A 20616-nucleotide genomic window follows, 5' to 3' on the forward strand; every position below is an offset into this window, starting at 1 on the left:
AAGAATTTAGAATTCCGCTGCCTATTCGTACATATAAAGTAAGTATTGTGTAATACAGCAAGATATATTGTGCGAAGTATGTTAATTGTATTGCTAAAAGGGTTTTTGTAGCTGGTATTGACTTCGGGCTTTATATCACAGATGCTAGACAAATATCGGAATTCTGCTGCCATTAGCGAACATTTTTGGTGTATAAATTTTATCGGCTGATAAATCTCCGGCGGGTATAAAAATATTATGTCATGTGATTAATCAGTTCTTTTTTTACAGCTAGAATCATAATGTATTTATAGTGTAATATATTGTTGCGGGGTGTATCACGAAGAGGGAGGGGAAGAATCACGAGAGGGCAAATCATGGCGAGAGTTTAGGTGTGGTTTGTATGTAGGCTTCGCTGCGATCACGTAGTAGTGAGGTCGAGGTGGCGGAACCCAACGGCTGCGGCATTGGCGAGAACTGTGGCTGACACGTGAGCAGTTGAAGCAGATGGGTCGGTCGTCCAAGGTTCGCCATTGTTCCGCGTTGCGTTAGCGATAGCGGTATCGCGTCGGGAAGGGGGCAATAGGAGCCCCAGCAGCTACCACTGAAATTGTGTGCTGGACAGATGGCTGTGTGGACAGCTGACCAGAGCTTAGGCTTACGTTTGCAGTAAGGCCCACATTCGCGAATTCTTGTCGAAAGGCAACCTGGATCAGAGCTATAGTAGTGTCCGACGAAGATGTAGCAGCTGTGTTTTGCAAGCGGGCTAAGCGGGGATCAATATGACGGTGTTTAGCTTGCTCACACCTCCGACATACCGCGAGGACAGAGTCGCCTCGTACAGTATTTGGAAAGGAGGAGGTCCAAAGCGTCATCAGCAATGCCCTTTACGATGTGGTCCACCTTGTCAGACACGGACGCTGCGCAGTCCACCTAGCGGCATAGAGCTAGGATGTCTTGTATATAGAAGATATATGATTCAGTCGACGACTGTGTTCGCGATGCTAGGTCCTTTTAAACCCCAAGCTTGCGTCCGATCGGCTTGGCAAAGAACCCCGAAGGTTCTCTTTGCACAAATTAGAGAATGTCAGATCTTCTTCGTACCTCTCAAACCAGACGTGCCCCGCAGTCGCCAGGCACAAAATGCCGTTTGCAAGCATCAGGGTTGCGTCCTATTGGTTATGCTTACTAACCCGCTCGTACATAGCGAGCCAGTCTTCGGTGTCGACGTCATCGGGGCCGCAAAAGGTGCCCGGATTACGAAGCTGTGCTACGGCGACAGTTGGCGCTAGTTGTACCGCTGTAGAAAGGGCTGCGCCAGACAGCATTATGCTTGCACCACGGTGGCAGCCTCTAGAAAAGAGATCCAGATTGTGAAATTGGTGATGCGCCCCGCACCTCTAGCAAAATGTTACGAAGCACACTCCATTGTAGCCGCAACAGTTCGCCGTTAGGAGCACAATCGGCGCACCAACACAACCTAGCTTCAGTGTCGGTGTTTTTCACTATACTCCAGCACTTCGCCGTCGTCTCCAAGACTGCGTACCCTAAAAATATTATGATTGAATTATTCTTTCTGTATTACAAAATTTGCTTTAGATGCCACTGGTACATAATCGTAACTGCTGAATTGGCATTTTATGTAAAAGTAAAACACTGTAAAAACTGTTTGAGCAGCAACACATTACTTCTTGAAATGTCACGGAGCCAGGTAAGCATATTTAATCCCATCAAAATCCAATTATCACCGCATCTTTTGTTTTAACATTGTATCACAAGAAATGTATGAACCTCTTCCTTGCTATTATTTCATCATGGTCTACATTATTTCATCTTGGTTCTCTTTAGGTGATGTTAACTGCAGTGTATGAATCATGCATATACCCGGAAGGCTACCAATTGAGTGACAACAGGTGACAGCCAGAATATAGGAACTATATGCACTATCTATAAAACTCAGAACGAAATCATCAGATATAATCTCGAAGAAAGTCGTTATTATTTAAGCAGAAGGATTGAATGCGAATCATTATTTAGACTACAGCGTATTCCGTATGGTAGCGTTGAATTAAGTGTAGTTATTCTATGAATGAAATACAATGAATGCATATGTGCAAATATTTCCCCATGTACAAGACCGCTAAAATGTTTTCAGCCACATCCTCAGGTACAGTCCGATCAACAGAAGTTTCGGTTCATCGTTGACCTGAGCTAGATCAAATGTTTTTCCTATTTATGACAGATGCTCATAATTAATAATCTGAAACTTTACCTCGCAGGTGGATGTCTTAATGGGATACGCTCCTGTTGCAAATCTGACCCATATTGGTTTTCCTTTTCCGCTGTTAATAGCCATCTCGGATATATTATTCGTGAGTTCTATTTGTTTTATATACCCTAGGCCATGTTGCTGTGCAGCGCCCCTTGAGGGCTGGCGTGGCATGATTGCGTCAGATATTATTTATAAAACCTGGATCCTCAAAAGAGAACGTCAAACTGTATAACACTCGAATAAGAATAGTTTATGAGCTGAACTTTAAAACCTATTAGTGTTTAATATTCTACACCCGAAAGTTACATTCTTCATGAAAATATGTCAATAAAGAAAACAGCACTTGTTATTTTGTCTTTTCATAATTTCGTCCAGAAATGAAGCGAGGTTCAGGGGTGCGTTTATACTATGCCTATAGTGTAAAGAGTCGCTTTTTTAGCATCGCTTTCGCGAACCATGTATCAAAAAAAGTTTTATGAGACCCTCTGGACAAGTATCATTCCATTTCATTATAGAAGGTTTCCAAGGTAAATGCAATCATCCTGCTAAGAAGGCGGAGTGTCTTAAAGAGAACAAAAAATGTTGTACAGATAGAGTGACATCCAGCGATGTTTATTCTACAGGGGTAATATACTAATAAAATAATAATATTGTGCACATACTAATATCTAATTCTAAATTCTTGGCTTGACAAACATTGTGGTCGAATGAAAAATTTAAATATGTAATGGAAACCACTAGGTGTATTATTTGTCCAAAGTTAACATTTACGCAGCTTTATTTGTATTCAGTGAAGGTTACCACCACGTTACTAGCTGCTTATATCGTATAGTCTATTGTATGTTCAAAGAAGATTTCTCGAGAGCCCTCGTCATATAACCTGACTTAGTTCTCTGAGACGCATACCGAAGTGCTCAAGCTTACCCAAAGGACGTGGGAAAATTGTTTATGTACCCGGTCTTGTAAAAGCGTTCAAAAAGCTATTGTACAAAATGTTACCTAGGCGCCAAAAGTTCGCTCAGTTCCTTGTGAAGGAAATCTTTATCTTCTCCACTGACAGTTTGTCCATGCAATCAATGCTTAGAATTGTTTCGAAATATCGACCAGCCAAAATGCTTTGAAAAGTAAATTTGAAGAGATTATGATAATCTTTCATATGTTGTCTTTTACCTAGGACTCTGACATTTGTAACACCTCTCTGAAATCTACTTGAGACAATTACGTTATATGATTCCAGTGAGCATTGAAGGTATTCATTTTTGTACATGTCGCAAACACTGCAAGGAATTTATTGATACAAAATATATTTTATGTGCCGCGAAATATACTGCGTCCGTGCGGTTCCTTTTTTATTATTCGTATCACTATTTATTGCTTGATTATGACGTGCTGCATAAATTATATAATCTGATAGAGCTACCCCAAGACAACGAAAAAGTTTCAGATGCAGGTTTAGAGATTTAAGCATCCACGTTTGCATTATCCCAGCCACCTGTGCAAATTTTTGATTATGCTGATTATTAGGCCGAGGTTCTTTATATTATTGATATTACCACGATTAGCCTCCACAATTCAGATCCGCTCGGCTGTGCTACGAAGGCATGCGCCGCATAAAAGATGCTCGGTACTATCCATTTGCAAAACATTAGGTCATGTGGGCGGATGGCAAGCCAACACAAATTTCACGAGCTATATATTACAGAAAAATATTAAAATAAAATCTCATCCCTCCTTATGTTAAAATCTCTAGCAAGACAAACCCTACTATTAAGACACTACAGCAGTACCTGAGTGAGTAACACATGTGCTTAAACTGCGGCTAAGAAGAAATTCGCCCTCAAAGTGTGAGGAGTACGAATGCTCCTGAGGCCACTTAAGGCTGCTTACGAACATTAGCTAAAAATCTAATTGGAGTAAGATGCATTAAGTAGATATATACCGTGGCATAGGTGGACTAGTAGTCCAAGTGCCGTCGGCGTCGCCACCACCGTCTGCTTTGCCTCTCATAACCAGCTCCGCAGTTGGAGCAGCGCGCGCTGCTTCACCCCCCCCCCCCTTCCCCCTTCACTCTTTCTGCGTGGCGGCGACTGCGAGTGTTCTCCGATTGCTGCGTGCACTCCTGCCGCCACCATTTGCCGCTGCGTGTACCCCCCTTCTCGTCTTCCTTCGTGGCGGCGGCAGTCTTCTCCGATTCATTATTAATTTCAACAGCACAAACTCGAAGACAAAGGACAAGATGAAAGAAAGCCACAGTACAAGCGCCGACTCACAGTTATGCCTAAGCCCTTTACTCCAAGGCCCAGAAAAACAAACATGAAGAAAACGAAACATTCACGTGGAACAACCCCTGGGCTCACATGCTGGGCAAAAATCACTCAAAAAAGACACCTCTTTGCTTGAAAGAACAAGAGAAGTCTTGTTGACGCACTTATTGTCCGTTGAAATAAAATATGATTCCACTATCTCACTCGTCATCTGGATTACAAGACATTTGCGAAGATGATTTCTTCTCGTCTGTAGCTTGTGGCATCAGTTTTTTTCGCCGCGCAACGTTCCCATGGGCCCACGTGCTGCCTCCTGTAACCTCCCGACAACTTAATTGCTTTCTTTTCTTCGACCCCAAAGCATCCTTCATGATAGTCAGAAACTGTTAGTGGAGTGTTTCTTGAAGGAATACGCGTGAAAAATTAAGAAAAGTCTGTAATTGTACATACGTGTCTTGCTCGAAATTTTTGCCTCAATCTGTCGAAAAGGTGAAACAGCTGATGAGCTGCGCTCAAAGTTTGCATCAGGAAGTAATGTAATCGTTGGCATTATTTTTACGTCTATTTAGTGAATGCCGCCCCGGTGATGTAACGCCTTTATGCATTTTACATACCACGCTGCTGCGTTGCCTTACTAATTGTTTATACACGATATACGTCATGATTAAGCTTTTATATATAATAGTGCAAAGTATAGGACTGCATAGCACCACGAAAGGAGAAAAAAAAAGAGTTAAAATAGGTGTTTCGTGGCAAAAGGCATCATGACTATGTACTGAGACGCCACAATGCACATGCTGTCATTGGCCAAATATTCTTCTTAATAGTCTTTAATAGGATTGTAGTAGAGCGTGACAAGTAGGCATAAAGTGTAATATCTCCTTCTCTGATGTTATTAAAATTGCTTGAACTATCATTGTTGTAACAAAAATGGTTGCCGCTTTTTTTGCTAGCCTTCTAGCTGTTATTAGCCTCTATAAACCCAACTTGCATATATCGCGGTTGGTTTGTGACTTTTCCTATACGCCAATTCACACTGAGAACAAAAAGCTGGCTATTGCGCATTCCGTGTACATTTATAAGAATATTTGCTTGTTCCCCTGGTCTCAATCTTTTCCTTTTACCCTTCTCATAATCGTTCAAGTTCAGTCAAAGCTAATGAAGTCAGATGAAAGCAATGTTTTCCTTCAGTAGTACCGATCTTAGCTCCTATATGCGTTTTCTGTTTATTTGAAGCAGCTGAAATGGCAAGCTTTTATTTTCTATTTATTTATTGTGAAATCCATGGAAATCAGAAAGTAAAGCGGTAACAATGTGATACAGGGTAGCATTGAAGGCAGGAAATCGTTATAGAAACAAACTTCTCCTAATATAAAGCTGTAGCTAAAGAACGGCGAAAGGTTACGTTATCATCAACAAAACTTTACTGGCAAGGCGGTTTCATTCCCTTTATGTCACAGAAGTAATTGCTAGAAAACATGTTTCTATAGGGCAACAAATACTGACTTTGGAATGTCGTGAATACGATGGGAACACAAAATGACTTTATAATTAGCTCGCTATAAGCACGAAATTGGTAAAAAGTTTATTAAATGGCTGAAAAGATTTCAGCCGTAATGGTAGAGACGAAGGAGAGGGCTGATTTTGATCGCTGACGTGCAGGCTATTCAGTCCAACTTAAGAAGAATATAGGAAGTCAAATTATGTTGAACGCCCCGCCGGGGTGGCGCAGTGGTTACGGCGCTCGGCTACTGTTCCCAAGGATGCGGGATCGAATCCCGGCCTCGGCGGCCACTTTTCGGTGGAGGCGAAAAGCAAGGCGCCCGTGTGCTGTGCGTTTTCAGTGCACGTTAAAGAACCCCAGGCGGTCGAAATTTCCGGAGTCCTCCACTACGGCGTCTCTCATAGCCTGAGCCGCTTTGAGACGTTAAACCCCACAAACCAAACCAAACCAAATTATGTTGAACACTTTCAAAAGAATTTAATAAAATCATATTAGCCGTGTCCCATAGTGATGACACGTGCTCGAGTTCCGGCCATACTTGTGTATACAGAACAGATGTTTTAGGCAAGACGGAACAGACCAGAAACTACTGCGAAGGTAAAGGGGCATGTGATTAACAGTATTAATAATATATATATTGGTATCCCGGGCAGTTTCAATGCTTCATAACGCCGAATTATTTTTCTGAGATAAGGCATTCTAAAGCAATTATATTTATGCAGTAACGTGACGAACCTTATCTGTCTGAGATACACTGATAATTTTACACATGTTAGTCTTCAGCTCTTTTCCCATACGCTAGACAACTTTCATAGAACAGTTGGATCTATTTGCAAAACTCATGGTAAATGCTTTAGTTACATCTGTCGGAAATAGCGCAATCATCTGCAAAATATTGGAGCTTATTATGGATGAAATGTTATTTATCAAGATAATGAGTAAAAGGGGTTCAATCGCAGATCCTTATGCGATACAATGCAGAAAGGTGTAAGCGAGAAGTTTTATTTCTCACTGTAACAAATTAGAAGTGATTAGTCAGGACAGATTCAATCCATTTCAGAGTACTACACTGAAAAGTTATTTCTTTTAGCTCGGGGAGTAGAAGCCTGAGGCACCTTGCTGGGTACTAGATTGCAAATAGGTAGGCCGTAGGCCGTGGCGGACTAAGATGTTATTGTTTATTCTTACGAGACCCTAGCTGAGTTTTATATGAGTATGATTTCCAAACGCCATGCCGAGCGGAGATGCTAGGAACCAACTAATTGCAAAAACATCACATGTTCTACTAATTTGAAGCAAGTGCTGGTGTCAAAAGGGTGGAGCTGCTACTTCGAAGGAATCGATTCATCATTTGCACTATGAAACAAGCTTCCCGATGTTCTATTAACAATTCAACAAGTGTAAAGTGAAGATGCATCGAATTATGAGGAAAATTGTCTTAAGAATAGGTGAAATATAAGAGCATATATCTTCTTACGCTCGTTGCTAAAATGTCGTAACTAACAGAGAAGTGGAGTCGAAGGTTATTCATTAGGGCAGAAAATGAACGGAATTATGACATTAGTCTTCGTGCGCGAGGAGATCATCAGTCGGTGTTGATTTATCCGCGAAATGTTTCTGGATTTTGTGTTCAGTGTGAATGGAAGGGCTTTAAATAAGAATAAAGACTGGCATTCTTTAACGGGATGCTGTGACACCTTAAGATGTCCTGTATTCAGACTAGCTGTATAAATGAGACGTAAGTCAAAATATTTAAAGAAAATCAATAAAAGAAGAAAGGTAAATATTTTCAGCATCGTGACGTCTTTTAAAACCTCGCACAAACTTGAAATCATTTCTTACGTATGACACTTTACTGTTTAAAATGAAAGATAGCCTGCAGTGGTTACTCTGCAGACTGAGCTGTGCCGCATGAGTTATAATACCTTCGCAAGATATTGATCTCTTTTAATAATTTTTAGAAACAATTTGGAATTGAATGCTTCTAGTATCTGGACTGCATTATCGGTTCCCAGTGGAACGTTGATAAACAATGCTATGAGATGGGTGTGGTTCTATTCTTGACGTGTATTGTACCTCCTCAAATAATAGAGGAAATTAAACTCTCGAACGATTCTGTGCATGGTTACAATGCATTCAGTGGAACCTACACAATTCTTACACATACAGAAGTTAAAAGAAGTCAAAATGTCACAAGTAAAAGTTAGTTTAGAGACATTCCTATAGAAATTACAGAAATTTTGTTTTTAAACTTGCGTCAAATGTTGATGTTTAAAGAGCATAACTTCGACACTTGACTGGAGAGAAAGACTTTCCGCATACATCAAAACAATCCTTGCTTTTGTCTGCGCACGCATAGTTCACTTCAGCATCTTTCGGTGCTGGATGCACTGCCAAACGGGGCTGCAAATCAAAAAATGAAGTTATCCAAAAACTCGTTTCAGAAACAACAGTTTAGTTATACTTAAATCGGCAGTTTTAGTTGCTTGGCCATTATTGGGACCTTTTATTATACGACTCTCGGTGGAGCTTCAAGTACAGCAGTTAAACCACAGAAAAAGTCCGCTCTCTAGGAGCGTCATTTTTGATGCCAAATCTCGCTTCTGTGTGTCTAAATAGACACCGAATGCAAGAGTAGGAGCAAGCACGCAAAATAAAAAAGCTTATTTGCCTCCTCTTAGATAAGAATTTACAAGCTACACTAGCCTTCATTGACAAAAACTTTCAAAGGTGGCCCAAAGCGGAAAATGCATCCAAAATGCAATAGAACGCAGAACTGTTCCTTTAAATGCGCTTCACAGTTTAATATTAGCCGGCTGGAGTTATCATATGCTGTTTTCCTTAACGCTTCAGCGCTTTTAAACATGGTGCTTTTTGGAAAGATTGACTTTGATATTTGTATATTGAACACCCTTTTCTGGTCCATGTAATGCGGCAAGAGTGACTTTGATATTTCTGTAATGACCATGATGTACTGCAACCTAAGTTTGCAGGAAGTAAAACAGCAACAGTGTTGTGGAATTTATTCACTGCCCACGTAACACAAGCAGTCATGTCAAAAGTAATTGTAGAAAATTTAGAGCGTAGTATTTTATTGGACAATTATTTTCCTTCGATTGCAACATTCGACGACCTATAGTTGACAAAGGTAGTAGATGAGCAAATATTTCGCACTTGGGACTTAATATCAATATTTGAGACAGTCTCTAAGATTCAGGCTTTATTTTTCATAAGACGAACTCGATATGTTGTTCAAGAAATCACTTTTGGCCTCTTAGACATCCTATTCTCATGTTTACCACTTACCACCGAAAAGTAAAAGGTATATTTAACCTCCCCAAAACTGCTGTACCAGAAAACGTTATCAACAAGGGGCCAGATAATTTAGATGCGCAACGGTTTATTTTTCTCTTATGCTCAGAATATATTCTTCACAGCTTCTTGTTGACCCCTTCGGAAACAGCGGCTATCTCTATCTTCCTGACCCTCCGAGAGAATTCCTGGAATCTTTCTGCAACGTATTTCAAGGAATGCCGTGTTCTTTGCTCTACATATTGCCACTGCTCAGCAGTCCCCAGCAGTTTAACAAGGTAAGGCACTGCGTTCAACGTTAACGACCACTGAATGGAAACCCTAGACGCCTGCACGGCCTCAATATGCAACGGTATTCTTGGCCATCAGGTATTTTCCTGCGCATATAATATTTCAGTACGGTTCGATTAGATTATTGCAATCACAGAGGCTCTCGTGTAAATTTGCGCATGATAAACACATTACTTTCAATGCTCTCTAGAGGTGAAATAATTGCATTTGCAGGAGTAGTAGCTGAATTGGCCAGTCCTACGAGCTACCTGTAATAATTTCCCTTTCATGACATTCTCCTTCCTCAAAGGTGCATCTCTAAAATGAATAAACAAAAATGTTCCTTCGTGGTTCATCGGTAATACCAGGACATATACTTGCTTGAAACGAAGGGAATGGCATTAGAGCCTAGGTCACCGTAAAAGGTGACCTACCATTTAGGAAACGCGTAAGGGAGTCACCCAAACGCAGTCATTTGCTTTATGTTTCGCATCAAACGTTTTGCGGTTGATTTTGACCGTCAGGGGCAGACAAATAAAAGATTAAACATTTCGGACTTTCTTAAACATCTATCTCAAATCTCGTGAATGCATGGGAAACATCAGCGCAGATTGCGCACTCCTCTTTGTTAAACGGCAGGATTCCTTTTTCCTATAGCGGTATATTTAGCGAGCCTACACATCAACTTCCTCCTCCTTCACAGATGTTAGGATATGTGGAGAAGAAATAAAGACGCACAGTTAGAGCGGTTAGTAATGCGCCGGCTTCTCGTGGAGGTCGGAAGGGGAGTGACGGAGCGCTGAGAACTGAGCGCAGTACATAGATCTACAGCAAAAGAATGTGAATTTACAAATGAGGCATTTACGCCCTACGGTTCTGCAAGCGGAACCGCAACAACGGGGCTTTTAGAGATAATTCGTGTTCATCAGCACGGACTACTACTTGGCCACGCAAACCGCTAGGAGCGGCCAAACCAACATGCAGATGTGGTAAATATTTCAGCCACAGAAGGAAGACCGTAACAGATTCGCACAGCTACTCTAACACCACTGCTCTCGCAATAGTGCACCGGAAGTGTCAGTAAGTGACTAGAATTTTTTTTTACTTACATAATAACGAGCGTGCCTCTTCAATTGGAAGATGGCCTAGATTACCTTCTGTGCAGAGCGTACATGGCTCGTTCATTCCCATATGCGTGGGCATTGCCTTAACCAAGCATTAAGAACAACACTTCGGAAAAATACGGGCGGGATGTCAAACGGTTGGTGTCATGCCATTTCTCTTTCCACTAATAAGTCATCTGCTAGAAATTGGATGATGCTTTTCGATAGATATTCTAATTATATGAACAACTTCTAATTTCATGCCGTTAATTATAATGTGAGGTACCTGACGAGAGTACGATATACAGACCCTTTCATTCCCCAATCAAAACCAGGTAAATACGTCTCTTTGCAAAACATTGCTCTAGTTCATCGATACCAGAATTTCGAGAAATGAAGATTGAATTTATACGCGCTATTGCATCTACTGCAAGAGAGGAACATATGCTGCTGCCAATTTCTTTAAATTATACTGATAATCAATAAGGTGCGATGTACGAGAAAGTAAAACTTGCTGAGAACGCTAATAAGAAAACATTTTTGCCTCCCCAAACGTAAAATTACCCCAACTCTTGATGATTTGCATTGCAGACCACAACGTGTAGTCCTAGAAAACGTTCATATTGCAGTATCAAATATAGCTTATATGCATCCCTCTTTAAACGACAATGTTGTTGTACAATGTTCTGCCATTAATGCACACAAAGAGGACGAGGTTTGGGGCAGAAGTTGCACTTGATCTTTCTTGTGTAAGAGAGAAGCAATAATCAGCATCAATAACAAGCACCAAAGAAGGGCGTTTTTTTCGTCCTTGATATTGTGTTTACAAGAATGGTGTTTTGGCTATGAAACATCACAAGGTAGCCTGTAATTATATCAACGCCCCTGTAGTTAGTAGTAAAGTCAACAAAGTGATCATTTGACTTCTGAATTTTATATTCAATCGTTCTCTTTTTACTGAGAAGGTAGAGGGCATCAGAATGCTCTTAGAAGGTACAAAATACCAAGCATGATACGTAAGATCATTCAAGCAAGTAAACCTTGGGCGCTAAAAGTTTTTAGAAATTTAATAATTTATACATTTAGTCTTAGTATAACTATAGCGTTATGTTACAGCAACGTCAATGGATAATCTGTATTTAATTCGATTGTTGCTGCGCAAAGAGTGCCAAAAATCATTTTAGGCATAGAGATTGAAGCCTCCTCAGCGGTGAGTAATGTCAGTCATGTGACAAGGTTTCCAGTGATACAAATCATTCAGGTTTTTAGTTTATCGCGCTCATTGAAGTACCAAAATACCAAAGTACCAAAATACCAAATACCAAAATACCGAAAATGTATTTTACCAATGGATATCTTGGTTGCACTCGATGGGAGTTGGTAAATCTTGGTGGTGAATATTTTAAATCAAATATTCGGATCGTTAGTAAATGAAGAGACAAACGGTGCTAATCACTCCTGGGGAAAGCGATTGAATTACAATTATAAATTCAAAAAACTCGGATTCAAATTTGATTTTGTCTAAATAAAAAATTGATTTTTTTCAGACGAGGTCTCCAGTAATTTTGTCCCACGCTCCCATCGGTACATCGTTTCAAAACCTGCGGCACTTTGTACAGGTTAGAGCAAAATTTTGAGTAAAACTGTGGACTTGATGCACTAGACACTTTATTTGCTGATGCCTTTTTATGCATGAAAACCTGTTACCTTATAACAAGGAGAAAGCTATACACAAATGGCACTTACATTCCAGGAGATATACACAAATGGAGATATACACAAATGGCACTTACATTCAAGCTTGAATTTCGAGCCCTTTCCTCAAACTACCGCGTGTCAAAAAAATGATTTCGATCCGTTACTTAAAACAATCAACCAGCTACATTTATTTCTTCTGCTTCAGTAAATGCTTGAGAATTATGCCGTGAATATTGCGCTTCAAAGTGATGCTTATGAATCCAGTAACAGCATTCCTTCTCTATATCTAAATTCTACGTTTGCTAGTTCTCGAAAGATGAGGATCAGAGCGCTCATAAAATCAAAGTGCTTGAGTTCATTAGATAACCAGTCTGGGCAGTACGGCACCGTAACCGGCACTCTCTCAATTAAGTACAATTATTATAGCGAAAGCATTAAAGCCCTATCTTCACAAATATCTCTCCGCAGAAAGCGTCCACCGAACGGTTCGCAATATGGTGTCCGCAATGGTTGTGAGTAATTGAGAAGTGATACAGGTTAATGAGTGGTTGAAATCGATAGAAGGTGACGTACTGTTATCCTAAACATATTTGGCCAATACGTTAGTTAGGTAATTAATTATAGACAAAACATTTAAAAGGAAAAGGGAAATATTAGCCAATGATTTGGCATCACATTTGAATGTATAAATAGTTAAATAAATCAGTCAATTAGGTGGCGTCAAGTATGTGACGTCCCGCAACCTGAAGTCGAGCCACAAAAGGGCATAGGAAAGGATTGGCACGCAATTTGAAAGCATCAAAGACTAAACCGGGTAAACAAGAAGTCAATTAATACGATGTCAAGGATGTGACGTCACGCAACAATGAAGTATAGCCGAAAAAGGGCATAGGAAGAAATTGGCACATAATGTGAAAGTAGCAAAGGCTACAATGGGTAAACAAGAATTGAATTAAGCAACTAGAAGCAACCAGAAACAACCAACAGCAGCATCCGAGCTTTCGCATTACGACAATGCCGATTCTGGAGTGCGCTATAATATTTTAATTGTTACTTGAAGGTTTATTAAAACGCATTAGGACAACTCGGGCAGTGACGGCAGCGGTCCGTGGTCAGACAGGTCATGTCCGAGAACACACAGAAGCGATCGCAATACCGCTCACTATAACGTTCAGACGTTCTTCAAGAAACTTAATCCTCGTTCTAATTGCCCCGCGGAGAAGAGCCGTCATGCTGGCGCATTACACCGTCCGCAAGATGGTAGAGTCATTACACGGTTTAAGGCACTGGACATGAACAGTCTCACTTTCTTGCCGGCGAAGATCCGCAGTGGGTGTCAGAGCTTCCATCTGATAATTAACCGACGTGGTGTGTTCGAGGTCTCCGTAAAAACAATGAAACTTGGTATAAAGGTTTCTGGAGATACGGATTACTGCATGAAATCATGAGCCATGCGAGTCTCCAAGAGAAAAAGTGTGGAGTCGTTGATGACGGTTGTGGCGTGATGTCTGGTGATACTGGGTGTCAGTGGTGAGGGAGCGGACAATTTGGCGACACTCAACAGAGTGTCAGGCAGGTTGCGATAGTGGAGTATATTGATATGCATCAGGTTGGTACGAGAGAATATCAAGTGGAGCAGAAAGGTGGCGGCCGTAAAGAGCTTAGGACTGAGAGAAGCCAGTATTCGACTGCACTGCAGCATTGTAGGCGTAGATGATATGTGGAAGAACGAGATACCAGTTTGATTAGTCGGAGAATACGTAGTTAAAAAGCATATCGCAAAGCATACGAATAGCTCGTTCTATAAAGAGTTAATCTGCGGATGGCAGGCGGTGCTTTATCAATGAATGACGTTGCACTTGCTAAGCAGAGCTTTAGCTACGCCTTATTAGAAGACGCGTCCTCTGTCGCTGAGCAGTTCGCGAGATGCGCCGTGAAGGACGAATCGTTTCAAAATGAAGGAGGCTACGTCGGCCACTGAGGCGTATGGACAGGCTGCTTTTTTACATACCTGGTGAAGGGATCAGCTGCGAAGGGGGCCAATTGGTTCCCATTGAGATGTATAAGCATTGCTGCAGCTGCATATTAGGCAAACCTGATTAAGAATTAGAGAACATAAAAGTAATCAAAACTACACAAAATACAGAAAACATTCTGAACCAAATATGACTGCATTTCTGCGTTCTCGCTGTCAGTGCTGTTACAGGTACACAAGCCTCTCATTCGCAGAGGAAGAAAACCACATTCCGTTCATATGAGCTGTTAACAATAACCTATACAATCCGCAAAGAACCTCCAGGAGCTGTATTTGTTGATTTGTGTTCCCAATAGTTTCCCTTGCATAGTTAGACTTAATGCAAAATTTGTGTGTGATTTTAAAACGTAATGCCAGAAACAAGCAAAAGCAGTTATGAATGATGATTGTTTTCTTCGTTTCAATAATTGCTTTTAGTGCCTTGTGGTTTTCTCCATTAGCAAGAATGTTTCGTTGAAATGAATACCGGAGGAAGAGAAGAGTGTGTGAAAAATATTTAGGTTGGAGGCAAGGTTATTACGTCGATTGCTGGTGCTTTCTTCATTTTGTTCGCAGATAAATTAGTCTTAAATGAAACATATCGATTCGATTTCGGCTTTTGCTAACGCTAGTATGTACGTAAGATGGACGTCGACGATGTCAGGTTATTTCTTAAGCCTGCAAAATGAAGACAGGTATCTGATGTTTCCGATTTCTTGCTATGACTAAGTGGAAATGTTTTATTTTTGCATAATTTGATAAAGTTTAATAAAGATATTACTTATTCTTAGATAAAGCGGTATACATACATTTGCTCGGCTATATTATTATCTCATACATGGCTCTAGTGTCTTAGAAAGTTCCACCTGCATTAAAAACAAAATCCTAAACCTGTCACGATCCATGGCAGTGCTTATATAAGACAATCCTGTTACCTCAGTAAAAGCAACTCTTTTCAGTCCTAAGGCACACTACATTTTGTCGAGTGGCGATTATAATTTAGGAAAAAAATCTCTTGAGGATTGCCTTTAAACGTCGCGGTTCGGAACGTGCAATGTCTACTAGGCACTAGGCACGAATTGCACCAACCTTTTCATTCTTTCGCGGGCCCAATACAATTCTATTCCGAAGTCATAAAAGTTACTAAGAATACGAACTATTTTGCACACAAACGGATATCTTGTTTCTGCATGACGAAATATGGATAAATTTGTATACTCTTCACCCCATACATTCTTTTGATTTTTTTAGATTTACAGGGCCAAGAATTTTGTGATGTATGACCATGGGCTAATTCAAAATAAAAATATTTACGGCCAGGTGAGAAAATTATGTGCAATTTTTCTTTTATTCACATCTATCATCAATGCTATAAGGTCTACCGTTAAACGTTAATTGGCTGGTTTCCTTGCATTAATTTGTGATCTGTAGAATAAGGCCATAATTGTATGTTGAAGACATTGCCCGGCTATAAAGCTTTTCTTAATTAGCTTTTGTATTTGAACATTTGTGCAGCAAGGTGCGTGTGCTCAAAAGTTCCTGATAATATTTTCTTTAAAGCTAGTAATGCCTTGATAATGGTCCCTGAGATATATTGCAGCTTAGGTACATTCAGGACATCTCTCAAAACCGTTTGCCTATTCTGCCATAGTTCACAAGACCAAGGCTGTCCAATAGAGTTCTCGGAGCGAAAGCCGGCCTGACCTATACTTACGCGATATCCGGCTGCCACGTTTGCTTTCAACACTTCACGACGCGCAAAAAGAAGGCGTCGATAAGCATTGTTCAGCAACCGAAGGGGCGAGCGACACAATCGCATGCATAACAGGTACAGGAGTAGAAGAAGTCTCCCCTGTCGCAACTGGTATGCCTATTATTCGTAAGACTTCACCAACTGACCTTTCTGTCGTGCTTGACTTCCACATTTCAATGCTCATATTAGACGGAAACGCTTTTCTTGCAAAGCACCCCGTAGTGAAGTACTACTTTTTTATTACCATGCAGATCTCATTTTCTAGTTATGCTGGAGGTAAATGTTTGATACGGATTTTAACCGAAGGTATTTTCCTTGGGTTTCACGCCTCAGTTACTTCATTACGCCTGTACTACTGTAGAGCATCTACTGAAGAGCACGCCGTTAGAGGACAACACAGGATGGAGATAGCGCCGTCAGAAAAGGAAGTTGAGCGGAGAGGAAGGTTTTTTAGACGGAGAGAGAATGCAGGGGGTATTGCGATACCGAACGCATTGGGGCGCGCGTCAATCATAGGAAGGCTCACAGCTAAAGCTGTAGGTGTTCCAGCGATAGCATCTATAACACCACCTTTCAATCCGCGGTTGTTTTTCCATAATTTCGAAGCGCAGCCGTTGGCGGTCGGGTTCGAGCCGGTGAACACCAAACCCGACCGCAGCCGGCTAAATTATGGTTTTGGGAACATAAGATGCTTTTTGCTTTTAGGTGGACACTATAAAATCATGGACACCTACACCTAACCACTTCAAGAACAGGTTTTCATATTGTTTATTGCAAGCTTTAAACTGCGTAAATTCATTGTCCCAACTATGGTGTCCCTCAATTTCTTTCTCTTCACTGGCTTTCATTCACCAAGTTAAAGCTAACAAAACCATTACAGTCTGTTCGTGGCGGGTTTACGGCTTTTTAGAACTAAAAACATTACATATTGAACCTAAACAGGAACACACCCCAGGAAAGATGTAATTTATTTGAATGCTGTGAATTGAAAAAAAGTCTGAAAAACTGAACTCAGAGGATTCGAACATGTTTTCGGTGTTGAGATAAGTAGTATTAATCTACTATGAACGTATATATGAGACTACGTCTCCTCTTTCTCTCTTTCCACTTTCACTCCCACCTTCCTCCCTTCCCTTACGGCGCTGTTTAGGTGTCCACAGAAAACAAGTGAGACAGTTACCGCGCTTTTCCCTTCCTATAAATCAATCAGAACATATATATGAACATAAACTGGTTTAGCAGAAAGGAAAAGCGCCGTATCGCGCACATTTTGAAGCTAAAACAAAAGTTAATAGAAATAGGGTGATAAATGGTAGATGTCCTCACGGTGGCTTTGCCCGATTGCTGATTGTAGCTGGCACTTTGGCAATATGGCGCAATTTCTGCGTGGCTATGGCATCGAGCCGGCGCCAATGTGCGCTTTTCCCTGTCCTGATGCGTCAACGAAAGGAGAACGTAAGTTTTCTCCTGAGGAACTTTTCTACCTTAGGCAGCTGGAGTTCCTTTGCTAATGATCGTGCCTTTTTGTTTCCGGTTCGGATGGAGAGTTGCGGGTGGTTTTTAACCCACATTGGTACCTGTAATATAATGTAAATATCTATGTCAACTCACAGCTTTATAGATCGCAAAACACATGTGGAAACACACATGTCGGATGCACGCGTCCGGGGGGTTTTGACCCACATTGGTACCTGTAATATAATGTAAATATCAATATCAACTCAAAGCTGTACACATCGCAACACATAGGTACAATACAACTGTGCATGCGATTGCGCTATACGTTTCTATCTCTCTTTATTTGGGAAATTATTCTACGCGGTCTGCACTATCTTGTACAATGCTATTAAAATTGTATGTATCATCAGCACCAACAGCCAAATTCTCTAAGTAAAAACTGATTTACGATGTGTCTGGTTCTTAGGATGTATGTTAAGTGCTCTTTCCTTTGTTCTTGATTATGCACATTTTCTGTTTTGGTCATTTGTCGCCGCTCATGTGAATGACTAATACGTGATAAAACGTTTTCTAAACACAACTTTCGCCTCTTGCCTTACGGCGCAGATTCGATGATTGCGCTGAAATTCGGGGGTAGTGGTGTAAAGTATTGATTCAATTCTATTTGCATAGAGAGTGGGGCTTGCTTTAAGGGCCACACCCTGAAACATTCAAGCAGTCGTCCCTACTCCGGAACACCTGCTGCTTCCGCGGCAGCTCGGGCTCTATCCACGGGAGCTAATTAGCTTGTATGATATTGAAACTGAGCAGGGCAGCCTCCTAGATCTCTTGGGTAGGTTAGGGAATTGGGGTTAGCGGAGATATAGAGGCCTGGCAAAACCATGTTGTATACGGCCGATAACGCGCAGGCTCTCTGCGTTTAACAAAGCCGGATTGAAATATTTCAGCACTGCTGGGCATCAATACTACTGCGTTGATGTAAAATGACTAATCTAACTCTCATCGGTTGTGGTTACCACTTACGCAGGGAGATGAGAAGAGCTATTCTGGAATTGATATAATTCAACAGTGTATTTGTAGGTTATATCCGGGATAAGTCCTAACACTCCAAGTGGCGATTGTTAAGGCGATTCTCGATGGTTGGTCGCGCGAGCTGAGGCGTCTGGTGTATTGCTTTTGTCTAATCCCGCTAGTGCTATCGTTCACATTATGACAAACGTCCCGGTTCGATTTTGCTACTCGCACCTAATTGTGCCAGTACGTCACGAGATGCATACTCGGTTTACATTCCGGCCGGCATCCAAGGAGTCGGTGATGATTACCCTGGAATCTGATCCTGCAGCGGCTAATAATATGGCAACCTCCTCTGCGTGTTTAACCTTTGGGGCACGGAAAGTGAGTTCCTGAATGTACGTATTTCGTAGATTACTGAGCTCGTATAGCGTCCCTGAGGCGCAGGACAGCAGCATCTATGTAGAGCCACAGCTGTCATTAGCCATAGCTGCGCCGCTGGCGTGGTCGCGAGTAAAGCAAGGAAATATGACACTTACGGCGTCACTCTTTTCCTTTAGTAGTCTACAATTATATACATGAAGTTGCTTGCTTTAACTTTCATCTGAATTCAGCGTCATTGAGTTAGACCCAGGCGACTGTAAGCCTGTAAAGGCTGCGGCTGTGACGACTGTAATGAATTTTATACAGCAATGGCTTTTAGGGTTTGTTAAGCAGCAATGGTCTCTGCAAAACTTGTGCGTAGGTGACTGCAGGCTGACCCTGATTAGTCATCTGCCTTGGGTTCTGGAGAACAAAGAATGGCTGGAAAAAGGGGAGTTCAAGCATTGCTTAAACCCATAGATACGAACGAAAGATCGAGTAGCCACGGTAATAGTTGTAACACCACTTTTTGGATCCGCTATATTTTACCCTTTGAGTTAGGTTTTAGTGCAAGGTATGCGTAGTGTACAATTTATTGGCAGCGCTGATTGTTAGGCACACACCCTTATTAGGTAAATGTCACACCAGATTTTTGAATGTCAAGTCGGTGGTTTTGGGGGAAAGCGCGGTACGCTCATTGCTCACGCTAAAATGTATTAGATATTTAGAACGTCACAGCATCTGGCTCAATCCAGTGTTAACCTCATATGCATAACAGCCGTCTCAGGCTGCTCCTTCACTTGAGGATGAAAAGCGGTACCGATGACCTTGGCTCTTGCTAGGCCTGCAATGCTTTTGCCCAACACGGAGTCGACCACTTGTACCTACGTTCTGATGATGAAATGAAGAACGGTTCATTTCTTATCCTTTCAGTCGACCTTGCGTAAGCACAGTGTGTAAAGTGCATGCAAGATAATTCTCACTGGAAATAATTACTATGTTGTGCTATGGATTACTGCTATGTATTTCTATAATTATCTAAACGCAATAAAATTTTATACTTTCAGGCCACACCGCCTTCGTACGCTCTGGAACGCGTCGCTGTTCCTGTGCAATTATTCTGGTCTGAGGGAGATTCAGTAGCCAGCTCTGAAGACGCTGCTGATCTCATGAAGAGGCTGGGTTCGAATCTTGTCTACCAGCAAAAAATGCCTCAGGAGGACTTCCGACACTTTGATTTCATCACCGGCTCCCAGGCCGCGAACTTTCTTCACAAGCCAATGATTGATGGGCTCGATAGTCGAGCTAGACGGTAACAGTGATAGCGCACATTGTAAATCGCAGATATCGACTCGAAATTAACACATAAACCACGAAAGAAAATATTTGAAAAGAAAGATGGTAGACGTGTTTCATTTCTCACTATGTCAATTCTCTCCTTTCTTGCAAATATAAAAAGAGCCCTGCGCACAACTTTATTTGAGTGTACAAAGTCAATCCTGAAGATGCTGTAACAAAAACGGTTTGTGCACCTATGGAAATCAGCAAATTTGATCTCATTGGAAGTGCGATCAAGACAACATTGTCTTTTTGAGCCATGTGCATGGATTGAGTA

General features: G+C 41.3%; 1 protein-coding gene across 1 annotated transcript in view; it reads left to right on the forward strand.

The window, feature by feature from the left end:
• The window catches only part of LOC146174476 (lipase member N-like), a 102729-nt gene extending 82359 nt beyond the window's left edge, over nt 1-20370 (forward strand). Inside the window, exons 7-11 of the mRNA XM_084585405.1 lie at nt 2259-2351; nt 9457-9609; nt 12252-12323; nt 15668-15736; nt 20069-20370. Coding sequence (XP_084441531.1) covers nt 2259-2351; nt 9457-9609; nt 12252-12323; nt 15668-15736; nt 20069-20317 — 636 coding nt within the window. The 3' untranslated portion in view covers nt 20318-20370. The remainder of the gene's footprint in view (nt 1-2258; nt 2352-9456; nt 9610-12251; nt 12324-15667; nt 15737-20068) is intronic.
• Nucleotides 20371-20616: the final 246 nt, after the last annotated feature.

Source organism: Amblyomma maculatum, chromosome 11, assembly GCF_055883805.1.
Source record: "Amblyomma maculatum isolate TAMU_Amacu chromosome 11, ASM5588380v1, whole genome shotgun sequence".
NCBI lineage: Eukaryota > Metazoa > Arthropoda > Arachnida > Ixodida > Ixodidae > Amblyomma > Amblyomma maculatum.